The 27,814-nt window shown below is 34.7% G+C and overlaps 1 protein-coding gene across 24 annotated transcripts in view; it reads left to right on the forward strand.

Annotated features, from left to right (window-relative positions):
- Znf638 (zinc finger protein 638) overlaps window positions 1-27,814 on the forward strand; it is a 130,796-nt gene that overhangs the window by 84,685 nt on the left and 18,297 nt on the right. For 8 of the 24 annotated variants that reach the window (XM_075983629.1, XM_075983631.1, XM_075983638.1 and 5 more), the window contains 15 exons: window positions 1,008-1,156; window positions 2,798-2,950; window positions 4,617-4,739; window positions 8,756-8,814; window positions 8,999-9,051; window positions 11,043-11,093; window positions 14,120-14,188; window positions 14,996-15,079; window positions 15,680-15,748; window positions 16,521-16,558; window positions 18,314-18,445; window positions 21,521-21,649; window positions 22,659-22,700; window positions 23,244-23,378; window positions 25,387-25,509. In XM_075983629.1, the coding sequence (XP_075839744.1) occupies window positions 1,008-1,156; window positions 2,798-2,950; window positions 4,617-4,739; window positions 8,756-8,814; window positions 8,999-9,051; window positions 11,043-11,093; window positions 14,120-14,188; window positions 14,996-15,079; window positions 15,680-15,748; window positions 16,521-16,558; window positions 18,314-18,445; window positions 21,521-21,649; window positions 22,659-22,700; window positions 23,244-23,378; window positions 25,387-25,509 (1,409 nt within the window). The remainder of the gene's footprint in view (window positions 1-1,007; window positions 1,157-2,797; window positions 2,951-4,616; window positions 4,740-8,755; window positions 8,815-8,998; window positions 9,052-11,042; window positions 11,094-14,119; window positions 14,189-14,995; window positions 15,080-15,679; window positions 15,749-16,520; window positions 16,559-18,313; window positions 18,446-21,520; window positions 21,650-22,658; window positions 22,701-23,243; window positions 23,379-25,386; window positions 25,510-27,814) is intronic. The other 16 variants (XM_075983630.1, XM_075983633.1, XM_075983640.1 and 13 more) reach the window with 2 other exon arrangements.

Consider the following 27,814-nt stretch of genomic DNA (forward strand, 5'->3'; position numbering starts at 1 on the left):
TCGTTTAATGACCTTTCTAAAAGCTCATTTGTTAAAATACATACATACACACACATTAACTATAATGAAAGAAACCATTGTACATGTTAAAGTAGTACTTTGAGCATGTCTTCAGTTCTACTCTATATTTTAAGAAATTGAATGGAAATGGAAATAATTAAAAAGTGTAAGCTGGCTAATCTCAGTATAGTTCAAAACCCTAAGTCTCCCATAGGGTCTCACAAAGGTCTTTTCAGTGTTGTATGAGTCCTTTTCCTCTTCCAAGAACACTCTTGTGTCGTAGTTGACTTTTCTTGTACTTTGAACCAAAGTTGTGCATCCACCATACATAATGGGTACAAAAAGTCAGGGATATGTGTCTTTCAAGTTCATGTTTACATGTTTAGAAAAATGTGGAACAATAGTACTCATTTATCCTTTTGATAAGTAGTTAATTTTTATAAAATATATAAATATACAAGTTTATTAATAAATGATTTAGCAGTTTTAAAATTCTATTAAATAAAAAGAATATAACAAAAATAAACTCTGGCTTCCTGAGTTTGCCAAGAGATTCTACATCCAAAACTTTGAGGACTGTTGACATAAGGAAAACTCACTGAACAAAGGAACTGCTGCATATAGAGCTTGAAGAATGAGCAGTTGAAGACTGAGAACTCTGCATGTGTGCCCGTGTGCAGCGTGTATGTAGTGTATGTTCTCTACTAAGCTGGAGAATGGCTCTGTAATCTTAATCATGTTACTCGTAGTGTCTTGAAATGGTTAAGTTTCTTTTTTTAAAAATCATTTACTAGATCGTATGTATGGTTTTATGAACATTGTCTTGTAACATCTTTCATTAGATGATAAATGTTTATTTAATAAATGGTTGAATAAATAATTGACATCCTCTTGGAAATAAAATCTAAAAAGATGAGACAAAAGGGCTGGGTTGTCATAAGAGTGCTATGTGCCTTTTGCTTCTTTTTAACTTATATATATGAATATATGTATTTTTTTTTAATCAGATAGAAAAAAGGCAGTAGAAGATGGGGGACAACGTTCTGTACATGGAACAGAAGTTAATAAACAGAAAAACATAGAAGCAGTTGATAAAGGATTCTTACCAGCACAAAAGCCTAAACTTGCCAGTGGAACAAAGCCATCAGTGAAATCTGTAAGTTCTATGGAGAGTGACACACATTTAGAACATGCTGCTCATAAGTATAGGACTCTTGAAGATGACACCTTACCAGAAGGTAAACAGGTGTCTGGTAAAGGTGCTTTTATCCAGCCAAAGGTCAGTAATTCTTTTGTAGATTAGCGCAAGTATACCTGCATTTGTTACTATGAAAAGCAGAAAATAAAATTGGATCTTTGGAGTCACATTTCCAATAAATTTCAAATAAATATTTGTTAAATTACTTTGATGAGAGATAATTTTTTCTTATGACTGATAAAAGCCTAATAATTTAGTCTTGTAGTTTAGGAGTGTCAGTGTGAGTGTTTTATGTAGTTAGGAATACCAGATGTTTAGTGTTTAAAGTGCCCAAAGAAGTCCTAGTCAGGGTAGTAGAGTAGCATGCTCCTTTAGTGTAGCAAGGCATACTAAGGCAGGAGGCTTTTTAGAGACACTGTCTCAGAATAGAAACATATGCTGTGATGTATTGATGAAGCTTTTTGTTAGCTTCAGAAGTTATATGACTGGTGAAATGAGTGTTATAATTATTAATGAGTCTTAATAATTTCTATCAGCTAGAAATGTGAGAATTGATCATTTCTGTTTATACATTCTATGTAGTAGTGTAGTTTTTTTCGTCCTGGTTTACTGGTGTATTTTGTTTATAACCTACTTGTTACTATATTGAGATGCTGTTTTACTGTATATTTTGTTGAATTACTGTTTATTTAACAGTAATTTAGATCTTATTTAGATCTAAACTATCATTATGACTCTAATAAGCCTAATATTTTTATGGTGTTATAATATATACTTTTGAAATTATTTAAATTATTGAAGACCTTCAACAATTGTATTCTTTATTCTAAAAGGTTATATTTTAATTGTTAACCTTAAAACAATCAATATGTAATTGCAAAAGTTTGAGATCATTAGGAAAGAATATTGAGTATAGGGAAATTTTTAATTAATCTGGTAAGATTTTGAGTCAGGACTTCTTAACAGAATTTTCAAAAAGTCTTTTATTTTTGGTTGATTTTTGGTAAATTTGGTATTACAGTATATGTAGTCTGATTATATATACTATATATTATATATAATATACCTTTTTCTTTTTGTTTTTTTTGAGTTTTGTTTTGTTTTGAGATGGATTCTGATTATGTGCCTTGTTTCTTTATTTTTTTTAAATAAACATTGAACAAAAACACTTTTATTATGAGTTACAGATGATGACTTATTCACCTTTCTGAGCTTTGATCTTCCTCAGAAAGAATCAAGCTCCTTGTCCTCTAGTTTATACCCATATACTGCCACTCTGGCCCAGTCTTGGGACAGTGCAGACAAGCAACTTGCCCTGCATTTTTATTTTAAAAGACAGTATCTTGCTATAATGCCCATGTTGATCTTAAACTTTGATATCCTCTTTTCATCCTTCGAAGTGCTGACATTAGAAGTATGTGCCATCATATCTGGCATGCATGGGGCCCAGCCTTTGAATTACTGGAATGTAGTATGAACAAAGCTATAATGTCTATAAGATATCCATAAAGATACTGAGATGAGTAGTAGAGATTATATGTGGAGTTATGATTACCGTACCTTGTGGCTTACGTTGTTTTTCATTTTCTTTCATTCCAGATTCGGCCTCGGAAAGATCTGTCTTTGAGTTCCAATTCAATTCTTCTTGTATCTGAACTTCCAGAGGATGGCTTTACTGAGGAAGATATTAGAAAAGCATTCCATCCATTTGGGAACATCACCGATATCCTTCTTGTTCCTTGTAGAAATGAGGTGCGTCATCTATTGTTTGTGAAAATCCAGGCAGACTTGTTGCTTTTGTGATAATGTTGGTATCTTAGCTGCTTGTGCTGTGTATATCATTGTTCACTGACAGTTAACGTAAATGTTCCACAGTATTTGTGTTGACAGAAGACTCCCAAGAAAGACCAAGGTTCCAGGGAATAGACATGTTTATACAATAAAGGGCCAGATAATTATTTGAAGTTTTATAGGCTGGTCATAGGGTATTAGGTATTTTTCCATTGAGATATAGAAGATTGGTAATGGTTACGTAAATGAGAAAGCATTGCTATGTTTCTAAAAATTGTAAAAATAAACATGATTTTAGGTACACAAGTTACATAAAATAAATGGTTTCCTTTGTACAGTTAGTATTGTTTACATGTGTGCTGTATTCCTAATAAAATTTGTGAATTGTAGACCAACCCTAGATTAAAAGATTCTTGTGAGTTGAGGCAAAGAGAAGACATGGTAATTGCTTTTAAGCAGGAGGCTTTAAAAGTTTTGGGCTTGGGGTTGGGGATTTAGCTCAGTTATAGAGTGTTTACTAGGCTCTGGGTTTGGTCCTCAGCTCAACATGTTCTACCTATGCTTATGCATGCAATCTTAATTAAATGCCATGGACTACAAACCAAATAAATGAAATAGGAAAAAGACTTATTAGGAAGGCGAAGGGAGAGCATAAGAAAAGATCCTGATGATCATGTCAGATGTGATACCTAGAGACCAAAACTGAGTCTTATTTCACTAGAGAAAACTTTCACTGACCCAGGATATTTCTTAGAGATTTCTATGGAAACTAAAAGCCGATAATTTATTCCACATTTCTTTAAGTTTTTAAAAGTATATCTTTCTGTGTATGGGTGTTTGTATACATGTAGTCTGCATATCACATGTATGTATGGTACCTGCAGCAAGTACCAGGATCTGAACCTAGATCCTCTGGAAAAGCATCCAGTGCTCTTAACTGCTGAACCATCATCTCCCCAGCCCCATTCCTCATTTCTTATCACTTAGGATTATTTGGTCAGTGTGGATGAATCTTCAGTAAAAATAGCTAGCATTTGTTTGGTAGTTCCCAACCTTAGTGAAAAAAAGTGTGTGTGTGTGTGTGTGTGTGTGTGTGTGTGTGTGTGTGTGTGTGTTGTTGTTGTTGTTGTTGTTCTGTTTTTAAATCTAACTTAAGCTAAGCCAGATCTTGCCTACCCTCCTGTTGTTCAGTTAGACATGCCTTCCCCTTTCTTCCTATTCTAGGAGCCTGCCATGGACTCATCTCTTATCTTGGTAATGGTCTAGAAGTTATATAAAGTTAAATATGTATTGTGTGTGAAATATGTATTAAATATGTATTGTGTGTGAAACATCAAATTATAGGTTAGTAAAACAAACAAAAAAAGCCACCAGTTCTTGAGATAACCTCATAGTTTTGTTTCACAGAAAAGCATTAAGTCCGTTTTAAAATGCAGAGATATAAGCCAGGTGAGGTGGCATATGGGATGCTGAAACAAAAGGGTCAGAATTTGAAGGGCAGTCTAGGATACATAGAAATTCAAGACCAGCCTGGATTAGTACTTGTCTCAAACATTTTTGAATATAAATAAAATGAGTCTTTTAAACATAGGGTTTTTTTTTTCAATTGTCAAAAATTTTATTTTAGGCTTACTTGGAGATGGAGTATAAAAAAGCAGTTACGGCAGTCATGAGGCACACTGAAACAATTCCTCTTGAAATAAAAGGAAAAATTGTGAAAGTATGTGTTCCAGGAAGGAAAAAAGCACAGGTAAATTAAATTTAGATGTTTTTGTTACATTAACATTTTAAATGTATAGGACATGTGTAGAAAATACATAAATCTTGGTCCAAAAGATTTAGAACTTTGTTTGTTTTTCGAGACAGGGTTTCTCTGTGTTACAGTCCTAGTTGTCCCGGAACTAGCTCTTGTAGACCACATTGGCCTCAAACTTACATAGAGGCGTGTGCCTCTCAGATTAACAATACATATATACCACCACAACTAGTATAATATTAAGTGATGAGCAACAGACTAAGGTAATATTGTACCAATTTTTACAAACCTAGAACTGCTAGAAATAATATTGAAAGCATTGTAGAAGTCCCTATAGCTGGCTTGTTCCAATTCTTAAACCTTCTCCTCTGCCTACAGGTAATCCTTTTCTGGAACCATAATTTTGAACTTTGCATCAACATAATCTGTTCTGTTCTCTACAGCCTTTTGGTTTCTTTAGTAAAATCAATGTTCCGGGGGGCTGGAGAGATGGCTCCTTGGTCAATAAGAGTTTGATTTCTAGCAATCACATGGTGGCGCACAACCATATGTAGTGGGATCTGATACTCTCTTCTTGAATAAAGGTGTACATGCAGATAGAACACTCTTATAAATGAAATAAATAAATATAAATGTTTGAAAAAGAAATATAAATGAGTTTAATTTTCCTAGACCATTTTTTAAAAGATTTATTTATTTATTATGCATACAATGTTCTGTTAACATATATACACCAGAAGAGGCACCAGATCTCATTATAGATGGTTGTGAGCCACCATGTGGTTGCTGGGAATTGAACTCAGGACCTCTGGAAGAGCAGCTAGTGCTCTTAACCTGAGCCATCTCTCCAGCCCCCTAGATCATTTTTTATTCTGTAAATGTTCATAGATAATATCTATAGAATTATTTAGAAATTTTCAGTAAGCTTTCTTTGGTTATATATATTAATTTTCTGATTTAGCTTTTTTATTTAAAATGGAATGCATCTAGAGATTTATAAGCCCATATTCCTCAGTAGCTAGTAATTTAACCTTAAAAGTAACTGAGGCTTTCCTCATTCTTTATGACTTTTATGTTGTGTTGTGTGATTATAATGATTATCCTGCTAGTTTCTTTTGGGTGGATACTTGAATTATTCCCCTATTTTTTCATTTCTAAAAGCAAGACTTTAGTTAATTCCTTGTGACTTTTATAGACCATCCTTTTCTATTTATGATTGTACACTCCAGAACAGTTGTTGGGTGAAGGATATAGATATTAATGCATGGCCTGTAGAGTGTAAATGCAGTCATTTACACACTTGTGATTTATGAGAGCTGGTATCCTTGTATCACTATCTTAATTTCTTCAGTTAAAAAAAACCTAGTAAGTAAAACATGCTGTAGTATTTTAAAAATAATCATTATTAGTTAACTCTCCTTTTGAATTTCCTATATCTTTTCCCATTTTCTATTGATATTTTTTATTGATTTTTCTGGAGAATGGAGTATGACTATATAGCCCAGGTTGACCTCAAATTTCTATCCCTCTGCTTCAGCTTCCCTGGTGCTGTTATCTCTGGTATTTTTATCTTCAGATGACAAGAATTTTTTATAGGTGTTTATTATCCTAATATTAATTTAGTACTCTGTAGTCTACCTAGAAAGTATTAAGTATGTTGCTTGCATGCATATGTATGGCTTTTTAAATTTCCTGTATCCTAGAAATGAGCCAGTAAGATAGCTCAGTGATGCAAGGCACTTGTCATCAAGCGTGATGACCTGAGTTCAATTTCTGGAACCCACATGGTGAAAGGAGAGAAACAAGCAACTTGTAAAAGTTATCCTATTAAAGCCGGGTGGTGGTGGCGCACGCCTTTATTCCCAGCACACAGAGGCAGAGGCAGGCGGATCTCTGTGAGTTCAAGGCCAGCCTGGTCTACAAAGGGAGTTCCAGGACAGGCTCCAAAGCTACAGAGAAACCCTGTCTCGAATAACCAAAAAAAAAAAAAAAAAAGAAAGAAAGAAAGAAAAGAAAAGTTATGCTCATTACCTTTTCCTACTTACATTTCATTTAATTTGTAATCATGTTATGGTCATTATGACAGTTTCGGAAAGGCTTTTGATTTTGTTCTCCCTTTCTATATACCCACATTCTTTCAACAACATAAATGAGAATGAGTATTGTGGAATAGGCATACTCTTACAAAAGACACAACAAATGAAATAAATGTAAAAAAATTTTTTTAATTTACATATATTTGAATACATTTGTATGTATTTTCTTCTGTACATTTTACTTTCTCACTTGTCATGTTTTATAAGATCGTCTTTGTTCCAGTGCCAAAAATATAGTCTGTTTTTTGCTCTGTTATTGTGTATATATTTTAATATATAATGTATATGTATATAACATGTCATATATATAATACGGTGTGTGTGTGTGTGTGTGTGTTCCTAAATATAATCTGCTCAGCCTATATACTGTTACTCATATGTTTCAGGACTAACCAATTTGTATTGGATAACCAATTGGTGTACTTTTTCTGGAGAAGGCTGTTTCTTCTACTCTCAGTATTCTCTAGTTACCTGAAGTTCTTTGTCTAGGGTTGAGACCTCGTAAACTTTCCCCTGTTCACTTGAGCATGTCTGTTGGTGTCATCCATCCATGTTTAGGCAATCATGTTGGTGAGACTTTGGGTATAGCTTCTGACATTACTAGGAGACATAATCTGACAGCAGATTCCCTATTCTGATTCTTAAATTTTTCCTTCTATTTCCTCTTCTGAAATGTTCCCTGAGCCTTCGTTGGGGTAATGTTTTGTAGATATATCCATTGAGACTAGTCTCCACAAGTCAGCATTTTGCTTGCTTCTGGTTTTCTGTAATGGTTGTATCCGTTGCAAAAAAGTTTCCTTTCTGAGGGGTGATAGCTACACTTATCTATGGGTATAAGGACAAATGTTTAGATTGTTTTTAGGGATTGTGTGGGTGTAGTAAATTGGTCTTGACTAACAGTTGTTGGCTAGGTTTTCAGTACTAGGCATGGTTTCCACCTTGTTCAGTAGGTTTTAAGTCCAATTAGAGAGCTGATGGTTACTGCCAAGATACGCATGCTACTACTGCATCCTGAGGGTTATTGTGCCAGGCTGTTCATTGTTGTAGTTCATAGGCATCATTGCTGGGTAGGACTGTTTTTTGCTCTCCTTTTGGAAGCTTGCATGGCACCCTCTGGTACCTTTTGAGATAGGATTTCATTTTGTAGCTCTGGTGAGTTTCTGTGTTGACGAGGCTGGCCTCCAATTCACTGAGATTGGCCTACCTATCCCTTCTGTGACTCTGCACCTCTGCCTCCTGAGTGCTGGAATTAAAGGCATACACCATTCTCCCAAGAGGTCATGATACTTTTATTCAAGTAATTTTTAATTTATTCAAGTATTCTGAGTGTAAATATTGCTGATATATATATATATATATATATATATATATATATATATATATATATATATGCCAATTTTGGAAGTGAAAAGAACAGTATGATGTTTTAAGAGACTACATGCAGTAAGTATATTGTGTTGTATTATCACCATTAATCTTTTACTCTTCCTAATTTATGCATTATACTGTATGTATAGTGAAAAACTGTATGTGGTTTCATATTGTGCATAGTTTCATCTACTAGAGTTCTTGAAGTACATTCCACACAAAAAAGTAAGAGACTATTTTAATTTTTTCCCCCTGAATATGATTAAAAGCTTTAAGAGTAGGAGCAGCAAGTTCATTCTCATTTATGTTGTTGAAAGAATGTGGGTATATAGAAAGGGAGAACAAAATCAAAAGCCCTTCCGAAACTGTCATAATGACCATAACATGATTACAAATTAAATGAAATATAAGTAGGAAAAGGTAATGAGCATTTAAACTTCCAAGTTTTTAAATGTTTTTATTTTCATTGTTGAACTTTATATTGTGTAAACTGCCCTTTTTAGTTGGGGAAAAGCTAATTTTTTCTAAATAATATTTCCTTCTTAGACTAAAGAAGTGAAAAAGAAACCTTCAGATTCTAAGAAGTTATCTGCATCTGCTTTAAAGTAAGTGAATCTTTGTTTTCATGTGAAAAATTTATATATATATATATGTTAAGAAATTTTAATTTTTAGGACTACATCTTTAACCACCACAATTATAAAATTGAACACAAACCAGTTTTATAAATTTATAGAATTTAGAACTATATTTCAATGTTTCTAATGTTTTTTTTCTTCTTTTGAGTAGAAAAGAGACAGATCCTTCAAAAAACATTAAAACTCTTACTTCAGCTTCTTTTGGTAAGTGGTAAAGTAAGAGTGTGTGTATGTGTGTGTCTGTGTGTCCATGTGTCCTTGCTTTTAACTTGTTCTGAGGCAGAATCTCTTGTTGCTTGCTCTTTGTGTGTTCCAGACTAGCTGACCCTTGAACTTCTGAGGATTCATTCTCCTGTCTGTTTCTTCCTTTTATTTATTCATTCATTCATTTATTTATTTATTTATTTATTTTGGTTTTTCAAGACAGGGTTTCTCTGTGTAGCTTTGGAGCCTGTCCCGGAACTGACTCTTTAGAACAGGCAAACTCCCGGAGATCCACCAGCCTCTGCCTCCCACCACCTACGAGCCTCCTCTCTCTTTCTTTTAGTGTTGTAATTAGGAGCAGCGGGGCTGCGTCCCCGGCACCTGGCCGCCCACATGGCTAGCTCTAGGTTATGTCCCAAAATAATTACACGGAAACTGTATTCTTTTAAACACCGCTTGGCCCATTTCTATCTAGCCTCTTCTAGGCTAGCTCTTGCACCTGGACTAGCCCATTTTTAATAATCTGCTGTAGCCCACAAGCTGGCTTACCAGGAATGATCTTAACCTGCATCTGTCTGGAATGGGAGAATCATGGTGATTCCCTGACTCAGCTTCTTTCTCCCAGCCTTCCGTTCTGTTTACTCCCCCCATCTAAGGGTGGGCCTATCAAATGGGCCTAGCAGTTTCTTTATTGCTTAACCAATGAAATCAACAGATTGATATGACATTCCCACATCATTCCAGCTTGCCTCATGCATGAAGGGATACAGATGAATGTTTACTGCATCCAACTTTACATGGGCATTGGGACCTGAACTCAGGTCTTTATGTTTATAAGGCTGACACACTAAGCCCTAGTGGTCTAAGCCAACTCCTTAGACCAAGTTGTTAACTTTTAAAACACATTCAAATGAATGTATTTTGTCAGTTTACTTTAAACTTCTTTTTTTTTTTTTTTTTTTTTTTTTTTTTTGGTTTTTCGAGACAGGGTTTCTCTGTGGTTTTGGAGCCTGTCCTGGAACTAGCTCTTGTAGACCAGGCTGGTCTTGAACTCACAGAGATCCGCCTGCCTCTGCCTCCCAAGTGCTGGGATTAAAGGCGTGTGCCACCACCGCCCGGCTACTTTAAACTTCTTGTAAAATGAGGTTAGGAAGACATTATTTAGTGAGCCTTTAATACAGGTGACCCAGTCACTATTTCTTTTGGTTTGGTGTGTTTATTTGTTTTAGTTTTTGTTATTTTGGGTTTTTTTTGTTTTTTTTTTTTTTTCTCCATAGCCTTGGCTGTCCTGGAACTAACTATGTAGACTAGGCTGACCTGAGACTCACATAGATCCTCCTGCCTCTGCCTCCCTACTGCTGAGATTAAAGGTGTGTGCCACCACACCTGGTTTACAAGAGACTTTTTAATGTGAAAATTTATGTATCTCTCCAAAATTAAAGAAAAAGTGAATCAGGCTCTTTCTCACAGTAAAAGATAATAAATAATCTTTTATTATCAGGATAGATTGATGAGTTTGTTAGTATGAAAATAGAGGCCACCCAACTCTCAATCAATAATAATGAAACTATATAGTCTTTCTGAAGGAAAGTTTGATAATATTAAATTTTATTTAATGAATGAAAGGAGAAAAGTTTAGAAGTTTGTTTTTTATGCATGTGTGTATACATATGATCTGATGGCCTCAGGTCTCATCCTCAAGAATGCAGGCTGTCCTCCTTTAGGCAGTGTCAGTCATATGATACTTTTGGAATATAACTCAGATAATCAAGTTTACAAAGCAAATACATTATCAACTGAGCCACCTCCCATCTCCACCCAATACTAAATGTGCATTTTGACTTACCTAAGAATATTTGTAACTAATAACACCCAGAACAGAAGGGATTAGAGGTTGCAATGCTCTTTGAAAATTATTAAGGTTAACTCTTACCTAAATCTGAATTTTGTTTGTAATGTGTTATTGAAGTACATTTTTCTCATAATTCTAGCCAAAACTGGACGAATAAAGCCATCTACCTTCAAACTGAACAAATTTACAGGTATGTTACTTTCATATTGCCTATTTGTTTCTTATAATGCAGGGATTGAATGCACAACTTTGTGTGTTCTAGGCTAGTGCTCTGCTATTGAGCTACACGCCTATCCTGAAGTATATTTTTATTAGGATTATAGTCATTAACTAAATTGCTGAAGAATTAATTGGCTTGTATTTCATGTGATAAAGAATTATTAAATATATGTATTAATCTTTGAGATTATAGCCATTTAGTAGTTTTCAGAATGAGAATGCACAGTATTCTACTATTAAATAATAATTTAACTGAAGAAGTATTTCTGAGAATGAATATCATAGCTATTTCCCTCTTTCATTGAGGGCTTATTTTCTTTTATATACTAGTTCAAATAAATGCACATACAGTTTTTATAAGCTATAGTGTTTTGTTTTCTTTGTTCGAAACAGCATCCCATGTATTCCACACAGGCCCTGAACTTGCCATGTGGTCAAGACTGGCCTTGAATCCTGATCCCCTACTTGAGCCTCCCTAGTGCTAGCATTACAGGTGTGCACCGTCATGCCTGGCTCACTGTAGTGGGTGTTTAAATAACGATTAAGATTCTGTTCACTTTACCCTGGTATTATTCCTCTCTTCTCCTTTCCTTCCAATTTCTGTTAAATACAGGTTATGGGAAGGAATATTCAGGGTAGAGAGTAGTATATTAAATCGTCTTTTCTGTGTTAAAAAGGGAAATAACATTGTAATTGACAGATTTGGAATTTTCATGTAGTATTCTGAGGCTTCTGAGATGATAATACATTTTTAGGAAATTTTGAAATTTCATTTATTTAACAAAGAGTTTGATTTAAAGTTTATGGGAGTCACAAGTGATGGTTGCTGGACTGGGAACTAAGCTGCTAGCCATCCCTTAACTCCTGGGGATAAACCTTAGGCATTTTTCCTTAAATTTCTAGCATCTTCATATAAGTGGTAACATGAATTATCTGTGATAATAGCAGAGTTACCATAAGAAATTTTTTAACTGGCTTACTAAGGATCAGTTTATTTCAGAATAACAAACTTATAAATTAATAAGAATTCACTAGTTATGTGCCAAATTCTAAGGATTGGTGTCATAGTTACCTATTATGGATAGGGATACATTCATACATTCCAAGGCATACAGTAAATGTCTGAAATTACAGATAATACTGAACCATATATATTTATATATTCATATATACTTATACACATACAGCTAAAATTTTGAGACAGGGTCTTACTGTGTATCTCAGGATAGCTTCAATTCCTAAGAAGACCAAGCTGACCTCAAAATGCAAGATCTACCTGCCTTTGGCATGTTGAGTGCTGGGATTAAAGGGGTATGCCATACCTGGCTATGATAATGTTTAGTTTATAAATTAGGCACAGTAAGTTTTATGAAGCAGTCTCATACTCTTAATTTTTTTTTGTTCGTTTTCTTTTGTTTTTAAAGAAAGCACTTTATGCCTTCTTGTATGGATGTATGAGTTACAAGGATCACTGTGAGATCTCAAAGGTATAATAGAGATGACTGTTAATGACTAAAGGGAAGGCAGTATGCATATGCTTGGCTGTCTGAAGCTGGACATTCCATTTCTCAGAGATCCACCTGCCTCTACCTCCTGAGTACTGGGATCAAAGGCATGCACCACCACTGACTAACTAATCACCACTGCCTTTCTTATATCTATGTCTTTTTCTTTTGTTTTAGTTTGTCCTGTCCTTTGGAGCCTTGATGGGCTTCTGTGGGTAAACAATTGATGATGATTAAATCCACCAGTACTTATTAGTTCAACAAGGAAGGATAGGGTCCTTTGAATCCCTCACTGATTCATGACTAATGAATGACTGGCCTAATAGATATAATCTCAGCTGCTATGATATAGTGTTTACAGTGGCCATCTCATGTGCTAAAGATATATTACAGTCCTTCTTCCCCTCTTCTGGCTTTTACATTCTTTGCATATCCTCTTCTACAGTTTGTTTGTATGTGTGTGTAAGAGTGGGGGGGAGTAGGAGGGGGAGAGTGCTTTAGTGGAGTGGTGTTAAAAATTTAACCATTGCTTATTCTCATCACGTAGTATAGCCATGAATCTCTGCATTTGATACTGTCCTTTGCAAAGACTAGCTTTTCTGATTAAAGACTGAGAGTAGCCTTTGTGTATGGTATAAATATTAATATTTAGAATGTTTGGGCCATGTTAGACATACAATATTTAATTTTCCTTTAGGCCCCCAAACCATCTCAGGCTTGAGTTACTGCTCTGGTTTACAGTACCAGGTGTGAATTTCCTCCCATGGAAAGTGCCTCAAATTCAATGAAAGAACATATGGCTCTTCTTGCACCCATAGGCACATCCAGCCTTCCAAGATTATGTTACAGTTTGTAGGTTTCGCAGCTGGTTAAGACTGTTATTCCCCTTTCTCTGCAAGCAGTAATCATAGTACCTTCTGAGACTGGGAAAACTAACCAGGAAGGACAAACTCTCCAGCTCAGTTCCAGCTTCAGTTCTCTTATTTCTTGAAGATGAGTGGTGGCTTCGGCTATGGGATCTTATCATCTAGTTATGGTGGGCAACCAAGATGAACCAGCAAGAGCCTGTATATATTATTGGACAATTTTGGAGCCTATCCCACGTATGGCAGTGGGATTTTTTTTTTTAATGATCAACTAGGACTTTATGTAGCTGTCATAAAATGGATTAAATGGGTTTCATTCAAGTGTAATCCAGGGAATCATACATTGAGAGGTTATCTATAGTTGCTTTTGGAACCAGTGAGAACATGGTATTGCTGTGTGGTTTAACTTTTTACTTTGTATTTCAGCTTCTAGTTGATTCATACATATAGAGAGACATTTAACTTAAGTCCCCTCCCACAAAGAAATTATTGCTAGATGTCCCAAAATATGGTAGCATTTTATGTTTTGAATAAAATATGTTGCTCTTATATTGTTTTTAATAAGGTAATTTGGAGATTGACACTATTTAAGTAAAACAGTTTTGACTATAGCTTTTGTGATTTAGGGAAATCAGCGGGTTCTGTAAAATCTGTGGTTACGGTAGCTGCAAAAGGTAAAGCTTTTATCAAAACAGGTAAGACAACTGAGGGAGAGAGGCTTTACTAAATTTTTTTATGAATTTAAGGAATACATTATTGAAAGCAAGTTTAGAATTCAATAATTTCTAGTATCTGATAACATCTTGAAGAATTTAGTAGAGTCATTAATATTTAAAATTTACGATATAGGATTTTTTTTATTCATTGGTACTTTGTTTTTTAACAATATTCACCATTGAAGATACATTTCTGTATTAATATATTATGGCTATACAATATATATATACACACACACACACACACACATCAGTGTACCTGCGTGGTCTGACAGTAATATAGTCATAGGTTGCTCTGTCATTGTCCCCTTTAAATGGTTTAATCCTTCCTCCCTCCTTCTCTCTTGTTATAACTATCATTTTTATACTCCTTTCCACAACTTAAATAGTTTATCTGATGTTTATTACTTTAAAACAGATTAATTTCCCTGATAAAGAAATGACACGCTATTTAACATAGCTGTTGTACATTGAAAATAGCATGGCCCTATTAACAGTATCTTTTCTAATAGTTTAATTCGAAGGAACCTTAGTAAAAATTTCAAAATACATATTTTTAATTTTATATTTCAAATGAGAAATAAACTTGGGACTAATTTAAAGCCACAAAAATATGTCTCGACTTAGATTTGCTTTTAATATTACTTGTAAAAAATTGAAAATAAATAATACATGTAATAAATTGTTATTCAGATTAGGTTATTGGTTTCTGATATATTAATATAAAATATGCTAAACAAGTAGGCCCTTAATCTTAGAATAATGGTTTAATTCTACTTTTAAAAGCAAAATCTGGAAAGAAGTCTCTAGAAGCTAAAAAGTCTGGGATTATCAAAAACAAAGACTCCAATAAACTCGTGACTATACCAGGTAACAACGTGCTCTCACTCAGGGGGTTATTTTTTGGATCATCTTGATTTATATTTGAGATATACTTTGAAATTTTTCTTTAAAAGTTCCAAAGGGAGGCCTGGGAGATGTCTCAGTTGTTAAAAAGTTGTTGGGTATGCAAGCATGAAAATCTGTATTTGCCTCCCACTCGACCCACATAAAAGCCAGGCATAGCAGACACCTGTAATCCCAGTGCTGGGTTGGGTAATAAGGGGACAGACTACACAGGCAGATCCTGGAACTCATTAGTCAGCCAGCCTAGCTGAATGGATGAGCTCTAGTATCAGTGAGACCCTATCTCAAAAAAATAAGGTTTGATAACAATGACGGTAAACACTAGATGTTGATCTCTGGCTTCCATATACATGACACCAGTGCACATGTACCTACATGCATGCATGCACACACAGAACCACATAGCCTAAGAGGGAATATTTTGTTTTTCAAAGAGTGGTTTTACTTTGGTCAGCATGAGAGAACCTGAAGTAATGGTATTACTAGTTTAAATTCTAGTTCAGATTCATTAGTTTGATTATACTAGTATTTTCTTAGAAAATTAAAGTAGTCTGTTTTGTGCAGCAAACTCTGAAATCAAGACTAGTTCAGAAGACAAAGCCGCTGGAAAGAGTGCTGAAGAAACTACTTCAGGTAGGCCAGTAGAAATTGTATTTTGTGTTTTACATTTAAAGATGAAAGAAAGTATTTTTAAGAAAAGAAGTGTTTGTGCTTATATTATATGTTTGTATATGTGTTGATTTTTCTAATACTAGGGTCAAATCCCAGGTAAAATTAAATACATGACAATTCAGATTTACGTTCTGTTTCTGTATCATCCTCAAGTTTTACTCTCGTGAAGAATAACCGAAATGTATTTTTTAAAAGCTGAACAACAAGGCTTTCTAAATCAACTGAGCAAAGCTCATATGGACTCACAGAGACTGAAGTAGCAAGCACAGAGTCTTCATGGGTCTGGACCATTTACTCTGTGTGTATATTATGACTTTCAGTGTAGTGTTTTTATGGGCCTCCTGAATGTGTGATCTAATGGATCTTGTGCCTTTTCTTGGGCTCTTTTCCTTCTGTTGATTTGCCTTGTTTTAACTTCAGTGTGATGTTTTTGTTTTATCTTGCTATATTTTGTTATGTTTTGTTGTTATCTCTTAGAAGTCTGTTCTTTTCTAATAGAGACAGCAAGGGAGTAGATCTGAATGGGAGGTGAGGTGAGGAGGAACTAGAAGGCATAGAAGGAGCAGAAACTGTAACCAGGATATATTGTATGAGAAAAGAATCTATTTTCAAGAAAGGGGCAGAAGGCTGGTGTCACTTCTATACTGTTTCTTATTTATTATGGAATAAAGTAGAATCTTGAAGATAATATAAACTTTTAAAAATTGTGTTTTCATTATTTTTTGGTATTAAGGTACTTTGGAGACCTCAGAAAACGAACCAATGAGCAAGGTCAGTTTTTGTATTTTATTTATATAAAATTCTCTTAAGCAACTGTATTCACTTTGTAGCATGGTAAAAATTCTTATCCACTTTCAACTCTTTAGATATGATGTTGGTTTAAAAACTTGAATAAATCTGTATATTTATGAGATTGCTCTCCTCTGAGAGCATGGTAAGGCAAAATGGATTTGGAGTAGATAATACCTTTTTGGAACTAGAAGAAAGAACTCTAACCTAAGCACATTGGGAATTTATTTCACTGGAAGATTTTTGTTGAGACAGACTTTCTTTGTATCCCAGACTGAACTTGAATCTTGCAAGGAATGTCCTTGAACTTTAATTTCCCTGCTTCAACTTGTTTAGTGTGGGAATTACTGGAGCATTTTACCAAGCCCAGTTTACACATTGTTGGGGATAAACCCAGGGTTTTGAATATGCTTTACAAGCATTCCACCAAGCAAGCTACATCCATAATTTTGAATAAATTTGTGCATTTTTTCTAGCCTTGAGAAAAGTAAGATATGTAAATATTTTGATCACCAAGGCTTTTTTGTTTGTGCTACATTTTTGAAGAAACAAGTTGACCTTCTGATTTATGTAAAGGACATAAAATTTACTTACATGTTTAATAGTATGCTAAAATGTCATTCATCTAGATTATTGGTTAGAATTTCAGATTGCTCACATGCTATGCCTAAATTCATTTTTGTCTAATAATCCACTCATTAAGAAATCACTAAATAGTATGTTTTACTTTAAGAAAGATATTTTAAACACTGGTATAGGGTCAGTGTAATACAGCATTCCAACAAAACTCTTTAGCAGGAGTCATCCACCAGTGCACCCTAGAAACCTGTTGTGTTAGTCACTTGTTTTTCAAAGCTGTTACTCTTAGCAAGTTTCTTTTCTTTTTGTCACTAAAATCAAAATATGCCAAGTTTATCATAGAGGCATTTTGAATTTTACCAATATCTACAAAAGAAAAGGCTAGCAATAAAAGAATAAGCTTAGAGAATAAGTTGATTGGGGCAAAATAAAGCAGAAAAGTACTTACTTATGGTAAGTTCTTACTTGTGGTATAAGGATTAAGGTAGTGAAATTAAAAATAAGAGTAATTATTGTTCAAGAAGATGAGAAGACACATTGCTTTGGATGTTAGATATACGCAATCACATTGCAAGGCACAGGCGTAGTAATGGTATATGAAAGGAGGAGTTGTTGTCAGAGATATGAACGTCAGTTTTAAGATGCTCAACCAAAAGAAGACTGATAGACCTGGATTAGATGATAGATGTTGTATGACTGTAATTATTCTACTAATTTAAAATTGTAAGTTTGTATATTCTAAGGGTGGCTTAGTTACTCTTCCATTACTGTGAATGAGACATTATGACCAAGTCAGCTTATAAAAGAAAGTGTTTAATTGGGGCCAAGCTTACAGTTTCAAAGGATTAGTCTGTGATTATCGTGATGGGGAAAATGGCAGTTTGCAGGCAGGCACAGCCCTGACCGTAGGCAGAGAAAGTGATACTGGATCTGGGGTGAACCCTTCCAACAAGATCATACCTTCTCCAACAATCATTCTCAAACAGTTCTACTAACTGGGGATCAAACATTCCAATGTATAGGCCTATGGGGCCTTTCTCATTTAAACCACCACACAGGGCATTTAATTTGAGGTTCTAGAGTCTCCCGTTTTATCTGGTTTTTCTCAAGTAGTAAATACAGATTAAATGCTAATCCCTTTCTTAATTTGTTTTGAAGGAAATGGAGGAAATGAGTGTGGTTTTTATTTCTAATTTGCCTAATAAAGGATATTCTACAGAAGAAATTTACAACTTAGCAAAACCATTTGGTAGTTTGAAGGATGTTTTAATTTTATTGTCTCATAAAAAGGTAAGAATTTATGATAACTTATTTATAAGCACGTTTTGGTAAAAATATTGAAATTTAAAAAATAGCAAAGATTTAAGGGGCTATCTTTAAACTTGGTTAATCTAAGAGATTTTTTTAAATCTTTATTATATGTTATTATTTTTGTTTTGTGATTTTGAAGCAGGTCTCACTCAGGCTAACTACAAACTCAAATTCATGGTCCCTCTATCCCAACCTGGCTTTATAATTTTAGCCAACCAACCAGTGTCTGTCTCTCTCATCCGTCCCTATGGGAATTGAACTTAGAGCTAGGTACTTAACTGCTAAGCTATATCCCTAGCCCAGCTAAAGGATTTTTAAAATGAAAAAGCACAGATATCTTCTGTTTCAGCATTGTCCTAATTAAGAAAGAGAGAGAGAGAAAGAGGGGGGGCGGGGGGACTGGTTGCTCTTTAAGAGGACCCAGGTTTGATTGGATATCAAACCCACAAGACAGCTTACAACCATCTTTAACTACAGTCCTAGGGAATCTGATACCATCTTCTGATCTCCAAGAACACTGAAAGCACATGTCACACACATACACATGCAGGCAAAACATACATACACACAAATAGTAATTTAAATTTTTAAAAGATTTATTTTTATTTTATGTATGTGTGGTTGTTGACATTATTTTGAGTCTAGAAAGTGGTTAATGACCCTTAAATATCATTGGCAAAATAACAGATTAATAATTACTAATAAAAGTCTGGAGAGATGGCTCAGTGGTTAAGATTACTTACTGTTCTTACAGAGCAGGGACTTAGGTTCAGTCCTATTCATTCTATTCTACCTGTCTGTTCCCAAAAAATCTAATATCCTTTGCTAGGCCACATAGATTCCTGCAAGCATATGGTGCATATAAAAACTCATGTAAGTATGCATACATACACATAGATAAATAAAATCTTTTTTTTAAGTATTGTTTTTTAAAACAGCTCAGCAGAATTTCTGGTTAATAAACAACTTGTGGGAGGTGCTATAATAACCTTACAGGAGGGGAGTTTTTCTGGAGGGGGCAATGTAACCTAAAAGTACTCTTTGGGAGTGGGAAGTCTTATGACACGGCCAAGTTGACAGTCACTCAATTTTTAAGAATAGTGGGATACATGGAGCAGGATCATCAGCGAGTGTGCTTGCTGAACAAAGGAGAGTACAAGTTGAATTATGTGCAGTTTCAAATCAAGTATAATGGTTATATAGCTCTCCAAATAGACTAGAGACTGAATTATACACACTTTTAAAAGAGACAGTGCACAGCATATGATAATACTGCTTTTCTTTGTGTGTGTATGTGTAATTCTATATCTTTATTTTTAGTGTATGAATGTTTTGCCAGCATGTATGTCTGTTTGCCACATGTGTGACTGGTCCCTGTGGAGGTCAGAAGAATGCATCAGATCCTCTGGAACAGGAGTTTACAGGAGTCTGTGAGCCACTGTATGGGTGCTGGGAATCAAACCTGGGTCCTCTGTAACAGCAACCTGTACTCTTAAGAACTGAACCCTCTCTCCAGCCCCATAACACTTACTTTTAAATGTAGATTATTTGTAGTTTCAAGGAAGATAAAAATAGAAACTATGCATTCTTTAAAGTGTTTTGTATGATAATAGAGTGAAATTGGAAAACTTGAGCTTTTTAAGATTTCAAATTGATGAGTTCATATTGTAATACCAAAACATGTAATAAACACAGATTTTAATATGTATAAAATCTAAGTCAATAAACCAAGATTATATGCCCAGATTTGTTTAGTATTGTGTAAAATTATTAAATTCTTGGAGATGTAATACTTCTAAAATTATATGGGTAAATACAGACTCTGCTAATAGTGGTCTCCCCTTACCCATGAGAATTGCCTTTTCATGGCCCTAGTTGATATTTGAAATTAGATGGTACTGAACCTTAGGAATTCTTTATTCTTCACATTTCATGCATATACAGTTTTATTGTCTCTTCCTTGATAATGAAGTGTTCCTATCACACACACACTGTAATTTTGGTAGTTTAAGGTATTAATGCAAAGTTGACACAAATTTCTTTCCTCAGCTTTACAATCTCAAGGATTTGTGATTATTTCTTGCCATAATTCTTTTACAAAACTCAGCATATGATTATTTTTCTTTTTTAATTTATATTTATTTATTTGTATGTATATACACACATATACATACACACACATACATGAATTGCACATGCTACAGTATGAACGTGCAAGTCAGTTGGCTACTTGGAGGAGTAATTTTTCTACTTCCACCAATGTTAGTCCCACAGATTGGCCCTTACCCACTGAGTACTCACACAGGCCTCATGTGTCCCCCCACCCCCACCCCAAGTCTCTGTTGTGCTGATCACTTCTGCCTTTTCACTTACAGGAAGCAACTGTAAAGGCTTTTTTTTTCTTTGCACTTATGATTGCTATTATCACTATTATTTTACTTCGTGGCCATAATATAAAATAAAAGTTGCCTGAATATAGGTGCTGCATTTGACCAGTTGGTAACAAATTGTTGTTAACTGACTAATGGACATAAAGTATGGATGGTGTGGACTCACTGGATAATTGGCTCATGGATGTCCCATACAGAGTAACTGGAAATACCATTATACCAGTAACAATGACAAGTAATTTAAGTCTAAGAAATTATTTATTTCTTATTTAATGTCTTATTAAATCTTTTTAAAATTTAACAAAACAGAATGTCTGCGAATGCTAATTACTCTTGTGGATGCAAAAATTAAGACATTTTCTGCATCGAATTTAGTGTCTTATTGTAATTCCGGCATCTTAAGGTGGGAATAAAACTAGGTAGGGTCCAGAATAAGAGCCTGTGTCAAAAATAAATAAAATACATGTTCAGTGTTGGTTTAGAATGCATTTTGGTTCTCTTAATATTGCCTATCCACCTAATTCTTCCTGTTATGTTAGTCTTAGCCTATGGATTTTGTTGTTTCTATGACTTCGGTTTTCTTACTAAGTCATTTGACTCTAAAGAGTCAAGTCTTTTCAGGAAGAATTAATATTTTTCATTTTTGTAATTTTTATTTTTAAAGGCATATATAGAAATAAACAAAAAATCTGCAGATTCTATGGTAAAATTTTACACTAGCTTCCCAGTATCCATGGATGGAAATCAGCTCTCTATAAGTATGGCTCCTGAGGATATGGACATAAAAGATGAGGTAAATAATAGGTTTAAACCACCATTTTTCCTTGTTCTTACTAAATCCTTAAGATCAAATTTATTGATTGATTGATTGATTGATTGTTAGCTAGTTTCTTTTTTGGGGGGTCACATACTGTTTTTAGACCACAAAATATTCTGTTCTTTTAGTGACCACTCAGCTCATGGTTTGAGAGGGAATCCTATTTGAAAACCAACAGTCACAGAATACTGACAGTTGTCTTTAATTTTTCCTCCTAATTTGTCACACTTGGTCACTCAGTAAAGATTGTCTGTTTTGAATAATCAAGTTTCCTCCCTGTTTGTCATTGTTTAATCTCTTTAAATAGCCCAAGTAATAGAGTAGCTAGCTCCTCATACCACCGTCACTTTTGTTTCCATCTGGTACTTTAACCACAAAGTCATGAGACTAACTTGAAATTTGAATCTGTTCAAATTTAGCTGATGCAGAAACATTTTAGGGTCTGTATTACCTAAAAGGATACAGTATTATCCCATAAAAGCCAGGGGAGATGCAAATTCTCTTTTGCAAAATACAGAAGCCTTTTCCTGATAGTCACCCTAACTTTCTAGTATTAGTGGGGATTATTATACATGACAGTAGTATTAAAGAAAAAGTTTAAGAACCATAGTTCCATTAGATAAAGACCAAGTTACTTTTCTTTATACAAAACCTTTTAAAGTGTCTTTTGCCAATTTTGCTATTCTTTTCTTGTGCCATTTTTGGTCTTTTTAATGATAGTAACAAATAACTACACTTTTTTTTTTGTCTACAGTGAAACTAGGGGAGCATGAAGAATTAAGTTAGATAGATAGGGTGAGACTTAAATAACATCTTCAGGGAGAAGGGAGGAAATTTCTAAAGGAGTAGAATTTTACCTACCTGATTTTATGAAATACTGAATAATGCATATCTGTATAAGTCATTGCATAACAAATCATGACCAAATATTAGCATATAAATAAGACATCTTTCACCTTTTACTTTTGAATGATTGGCTTTTTAGGAGGCTGTCTTTACAACCTTGATTCAAGAAAGTAACCCAAAGGTGAGTTTCATATTCAAATACTTTTGTTGATTTAATTGAAAAAATTGTTTTATTTTTCTTTTACGAATTAAAACTGTGTTAGCAGTTTTAACACTTAATTGACTGAGTTTATCAGGTTGTTGTTCTTGGTAAAAATGAGAAGGGTTTCAAGTCTTGATATTTACTAATTTTTTTAAGCACTGAAATGCATAGTTAGTAGCCACCAACAAGGTGGTGTTCCATTTGAGAATTTTTTATAAACGTAGAAATACAGGTCCCATTTTATTTTACTGTTTTATTCATTGCTCAGATGTAAAATTAAGATCTTACTATTGGGCTGGAGGGTCAGTTCAATGATAAAGAGCTTCTTTAGCACACATGAGGCTCAGGGTTTAATCCCCCACCCCTACCCCCTGTTATTGTCTATATAGTCCTTCTTATTCTTGGAAAGAGCATCACCTAGCCTCTGTAATATTAAATTACTGCTAATCAGTGATTTATGATTTGATACTTGTCCTTTCCTCCCCCACATTGTCTCAAAAAAATAAAACCAACAAAATATAGGCAAATATTGATGAAATTTACGACCGATTTGTACATTTTGACAATGTACCTGAAGACGGACTTCAGTGTGTGCTATGTGTTGGGCATCAGTTTGGAACAGTGGATCGCTATGTGTTCATGAGTAACAAAAACAAGGTAATGAACCCTGTGTCCTTACAGTCTGAAACTTCTAATTTGGCTTTTGTGTTGAAGCATCTATAAAATAAACATTATTCAACCAACCACTAAGTAGAAGTATAACAGACTAAGACAATTACTTACGGACTGTGACAAAAAAAAAAGATGATCTCTCTCTTAAGCTTTTAAGAAGAAACAAGATTCGCAGAGAGAACAACGTAATATAGTGCAAAGAGCATTGTCTATGACCATGGCAAAGCTATTATAAAATGAAAGATATGCTATATATTTTTGATACCTCCTTCTAACTGTAAAATACAGAGTTAGATCTTAGATCTGTTTGTCAGCTTTATTTTGTGGTTTGGCTTCTGTACTTAAAATTGTTGATGTGTGCCTTCTGTATTTAGTATGTATTTCTGTTATATGCCTATTAGTCTTCTTTTATGGAGACCAGATTTTCTTGTGTAGCCCATGCTAATATTTAATTTTATTCACTATTACTTCTGTTTCCTGAGTTACTGGGGTTGCAGGTGACACTACTATGCCTATTTGAAAAAATTAGATTTTTGTCAATAGAATATTACTTATAAAGGCAGGACTGAGGGCTTTGTATCAAAGTTACTTTGTTGTTACAAAATAATAATTTATTTCATAATTTATTGCAAGTTTGTAATGGTATAATGGTGACTGTAGCTGCCTTATAAGAAGTGTATATAATTAACAACTAGCTCCTAATTTTCTTTGATATCTTTTCAACTAATAAATAGAGCCTGCCTGGCACTCTAGGTAAGAGTCTACGTAGGATGGGAAGATAGAGCACAGGCGGTACATAAGCATTTTAACTTTTCAAACTTTACATATTAGTCCCTTGTAGTTGATTGACTTGGTTGGTTGGTTGGTTGATTGGTTGGATTTTTAGGCTGGTTGTTTTTTTGTGTATATTTGTTTTAATTTTTTGTGGATTTTGTGTGCTGCCATGAGTGTGTGTGTGTACACCAGAGGAGGGTAGAAAAGGGTGTTGGATCTCCTGGAGCTCGAGTTATGAGTAAGTTATGAGCCATCTCTCCAGCCCCTTTCACATTAGTTGTCTGTTTTAAAGAAGAAAAGAGTTTTTAAATAACCCTTTTTTTTTCTTGCCTAGCCTTTATAACGTATTCTTAAATTATAAATTTACCATTTTAACTTTAGGTGTTAGTTCAGTACCACTAAGCTTATCTACATTTGTAGAAGGAGCTGCAGGCCGCTTCCCGCTGCCCGTCTCCTGCACAACTAGCTTTACCCAAAATAATTACACAGAAACTGTATTCATTTAAACACTGCCTGGCCCATTAGTTTCAGCCTCTTATTGGCTAATTCTCACATCTTGCTTTAACTTATATTTAGTAATCTGTGTAGCACCACGAGGTGGTGGCTTACCGGGGAAAGATCTTAACCTGCTTCCCTCTCAGAGAGGAGAGGCATGGCGTCTGCCTGAATCTGCTTTCTCCCAGCATTCTGTTCTGTCTAATCTGCCCACCTAATTTTCTGTCCTATCAAAGGGCCAAGGCAGTCTCTTTATTAACCAATGAAAGTAACACATAGACACATGATCCTCCTCCATCATGCATTGTGCAATAATCACCACCATCTAAATCTGTAAATTTTTTTCCTGGCTTCTCAAACTGATACTTCTTGTTCATTAAACAATAGCTTCTAAGCATCATACCCACCCACCTACCCAGCCCTTTCAACTGCCACCTGTCTGTTTCTATAAATAAAACTAGATTCCCTATAGAAATTGAATTTTATTTTCTGTTTTGCAATCGGCTTATTTCACTTGGCATATGTTCTAGGTTCATACATGTAACATATCTGAATGTCTCTTTTTAGCGATTGTGCCTAATATTTCTTGGAATGTAAGTGAGTAAATAGATGTTTGGGTCCCCGGTTTCAGTTCTGGGTATACAGTGAAAAGTAGAATTGCTAGATAGCATCCTAATTCTATGTGTAAATTTTAAATTCATGCTTTCAAAAAATATTTTTAAAGGTGATTCTTCAGTTAGAAAGTCCTGAATCTGCTCTGTCAATGTACAATTTTCTGAAACAGTATCCACAAAGCATAGGAGACTATGTGTTGACCTGTACTTTATCTCCAAAGATGGACTCAGAAGTAAGTGGTTTTTTGTTTGTGTTTGTGTAATGTACTTGTGTTATTTTAGAAGATCAAGAGGATGAAGCAAGAGAGATGGTTTAGCAGTTAAGAGTATTGACTCTTCTTGCAAAGGACCTAGTTTTGGTTCTAGTACCCATGTGGTGGCTCACAATCATTTGTTCCAGGGATCTAGTGGTCGTTTTTGACCTACACGGGCACTAGGCACATACATGGTGCAAACACATACACTCAGCCAAAGCACTCGTGTTCATGAGTAAATGTAAGTTATATACATGAGTAAATGTTCATGAGTAAATAAGGAAATCAAGAAAACTTGGAAAGCATAAAGGACATTTTCTAAAAACTCAGAAGATACGTTATAAATACAGTTTCAAGAATAGGCTCAGATAGTAGTCAGACTTCTGAATTTAGATATTTCTTTATATTGATTATTTTAAAAATTGTTTGACTTTCTTACAGCTTTGAGACTATGAAAAACAGGGTACATGAGACAAATTGGTAATTTTGAAATATGTGACTTTATTCAGATACCAATCTGTAAAGAGACTTGGTATAAACCAGGCAATGCAGCCACATGCCTTTAATCCCAGCACTTAAGAGACAAAGGCAGGTGTATCTCTTTAGTTTTTGAGGCCGGCCTGGTATACACAGAGAGAGGGGGGGAGGGAGAGAGAAAGAGTAGGGGTGGGGAGACTTACTTGGTATGTCTACTGTGATTATCTCTAGGAAACAAGGTGCTGTTTTTGATTCATTGTTGCTTCATGGAGTGGAAACGTTTTTGTTTCTTCATTTTTTTATTTTAGTGTATTATAAGAAAACAAATTTTACATATCCTTGCTTTACATAGTTGTGTAGTAGAATGTATGTAGAAAAACAATAAATATATCTTTAAAAGAAATCAAATTCAAATTTGTGGGCCGGGCGGTGGTGGCGCACGCCTTTAATCCCAGCACTCGGGAGGCAGAGGCAGGCGGATCTCTGTGAGTTCGAGACCAGCCTGGTCTACAAGAGCTAGTTCCAGGACAGGCTCCAAAGCCACAGAGAAACCCTGTCTCGAAAAAAAAAAAATTGTGTTTTTCTAATAGTTCCATTGTATTTCAGTAGCAGGGGTAAACAATTGGACCTTATATTTAGTATTCATGCTTTTTTGCTAATTTTTTCCAAATTCTTGAACTAACTGTGGAAAGATGTGTGTGTGTGTGTGTGTGTGTGTGTGTGTGTGTGTGTGTGAGAGAGAGAGAGAGAGAGAGAGAGAGAGAGAGAGAGAGAGAGAGAGAGAGACATCAAGCAATAAAGTATCAAATGGTAAAAAGTGCTATGAAAATAGATAAATCAAGATAAAAGGAATTACAAAGTCAGATACAGTGATGCTTGCAACAATTCCAACACTTAAAGAGTATCCTGAGTTCAAGGTTATCCTAAGCCACACAAAACTGTGCCTCAACCCACCCAGCTCTTCAAAAAGACACACATGAATGGGGAATTGTGTACATTAAAATGGTAAGTTAAAACCTCCAGCAGATGAGCCATTTGGAAGACTTGAAGGAAATAGGAAAGCAAGCTATATGAATATATGAAGATATTCTCCACAGAATGGCAAGCAAAGGCCTTAGGCATATATTCAGTCATTGAAGAATTTCTGGACCAGCAACTTAGCTCGGTAGAGGCACTTTACCCCCAAGCCTGACCACCTGAATTCACTTCCTGGGACACGTCCCATGTAGGTTGTTCTCTTACATTGTTCCTGTACCTCCACTCGCATACATACACAAACATGCAAAATTTTAAAAGGAAGAATTTCTAAGAGGCATCAGTGATCCTAGTTTGCAAATCATTCAGTGATTTTTTTTTAAAAAATCTGAAAGCTATCGTTTTTGTTCTAATGTTTTTAATTCTTTGAGAAATTCTTAAAATGTGTTTTGATCACATTTACTTTTAGTTCCTCTTCTTCATATATTCCAGATTGACTACTACTTTCCCTGCAACCTTGTTCCTTTTAAATATATGTATATATTAGCTTTAGTTTTTGAAATAACCCTTTGAGTCTTTTATTTTGATGTTCCATAACATTGCTTTTTGGCAGTGTTCAGATAATATTTAAAAGGATTATTGCTATAGCATTTCTAGTGTGTATGTGTGTCTGTATCTGTGTCAGTGTAAAGGCCAGAGGTAGATGTAATCATTTCTCTACCTTCTTTTTTACACAGGTTTTCTCACTGAGCTAGAAATCACTGATTGAGTTAGATTGGCTACCCAGCAAGACCCCAAAATCCTACTGTCTGTCCCCAGCACTGAGATTATG

This window comes from Microtus pennsylvanicus, chromosome 8 (assembly GCF_037038515.1).
Source record: "Microtus pennsylvanicus isolate mMicPen1 chromosome 8, mMicPen1.hap1, whole genome shotgun sequence".
Classification (NCBI taxonomy): Eukaryota; Metazoa; Chordata; class Mammalia; order Rodentia; family Cricetidae; genus Microtus; species Microtus pennsylvanicus.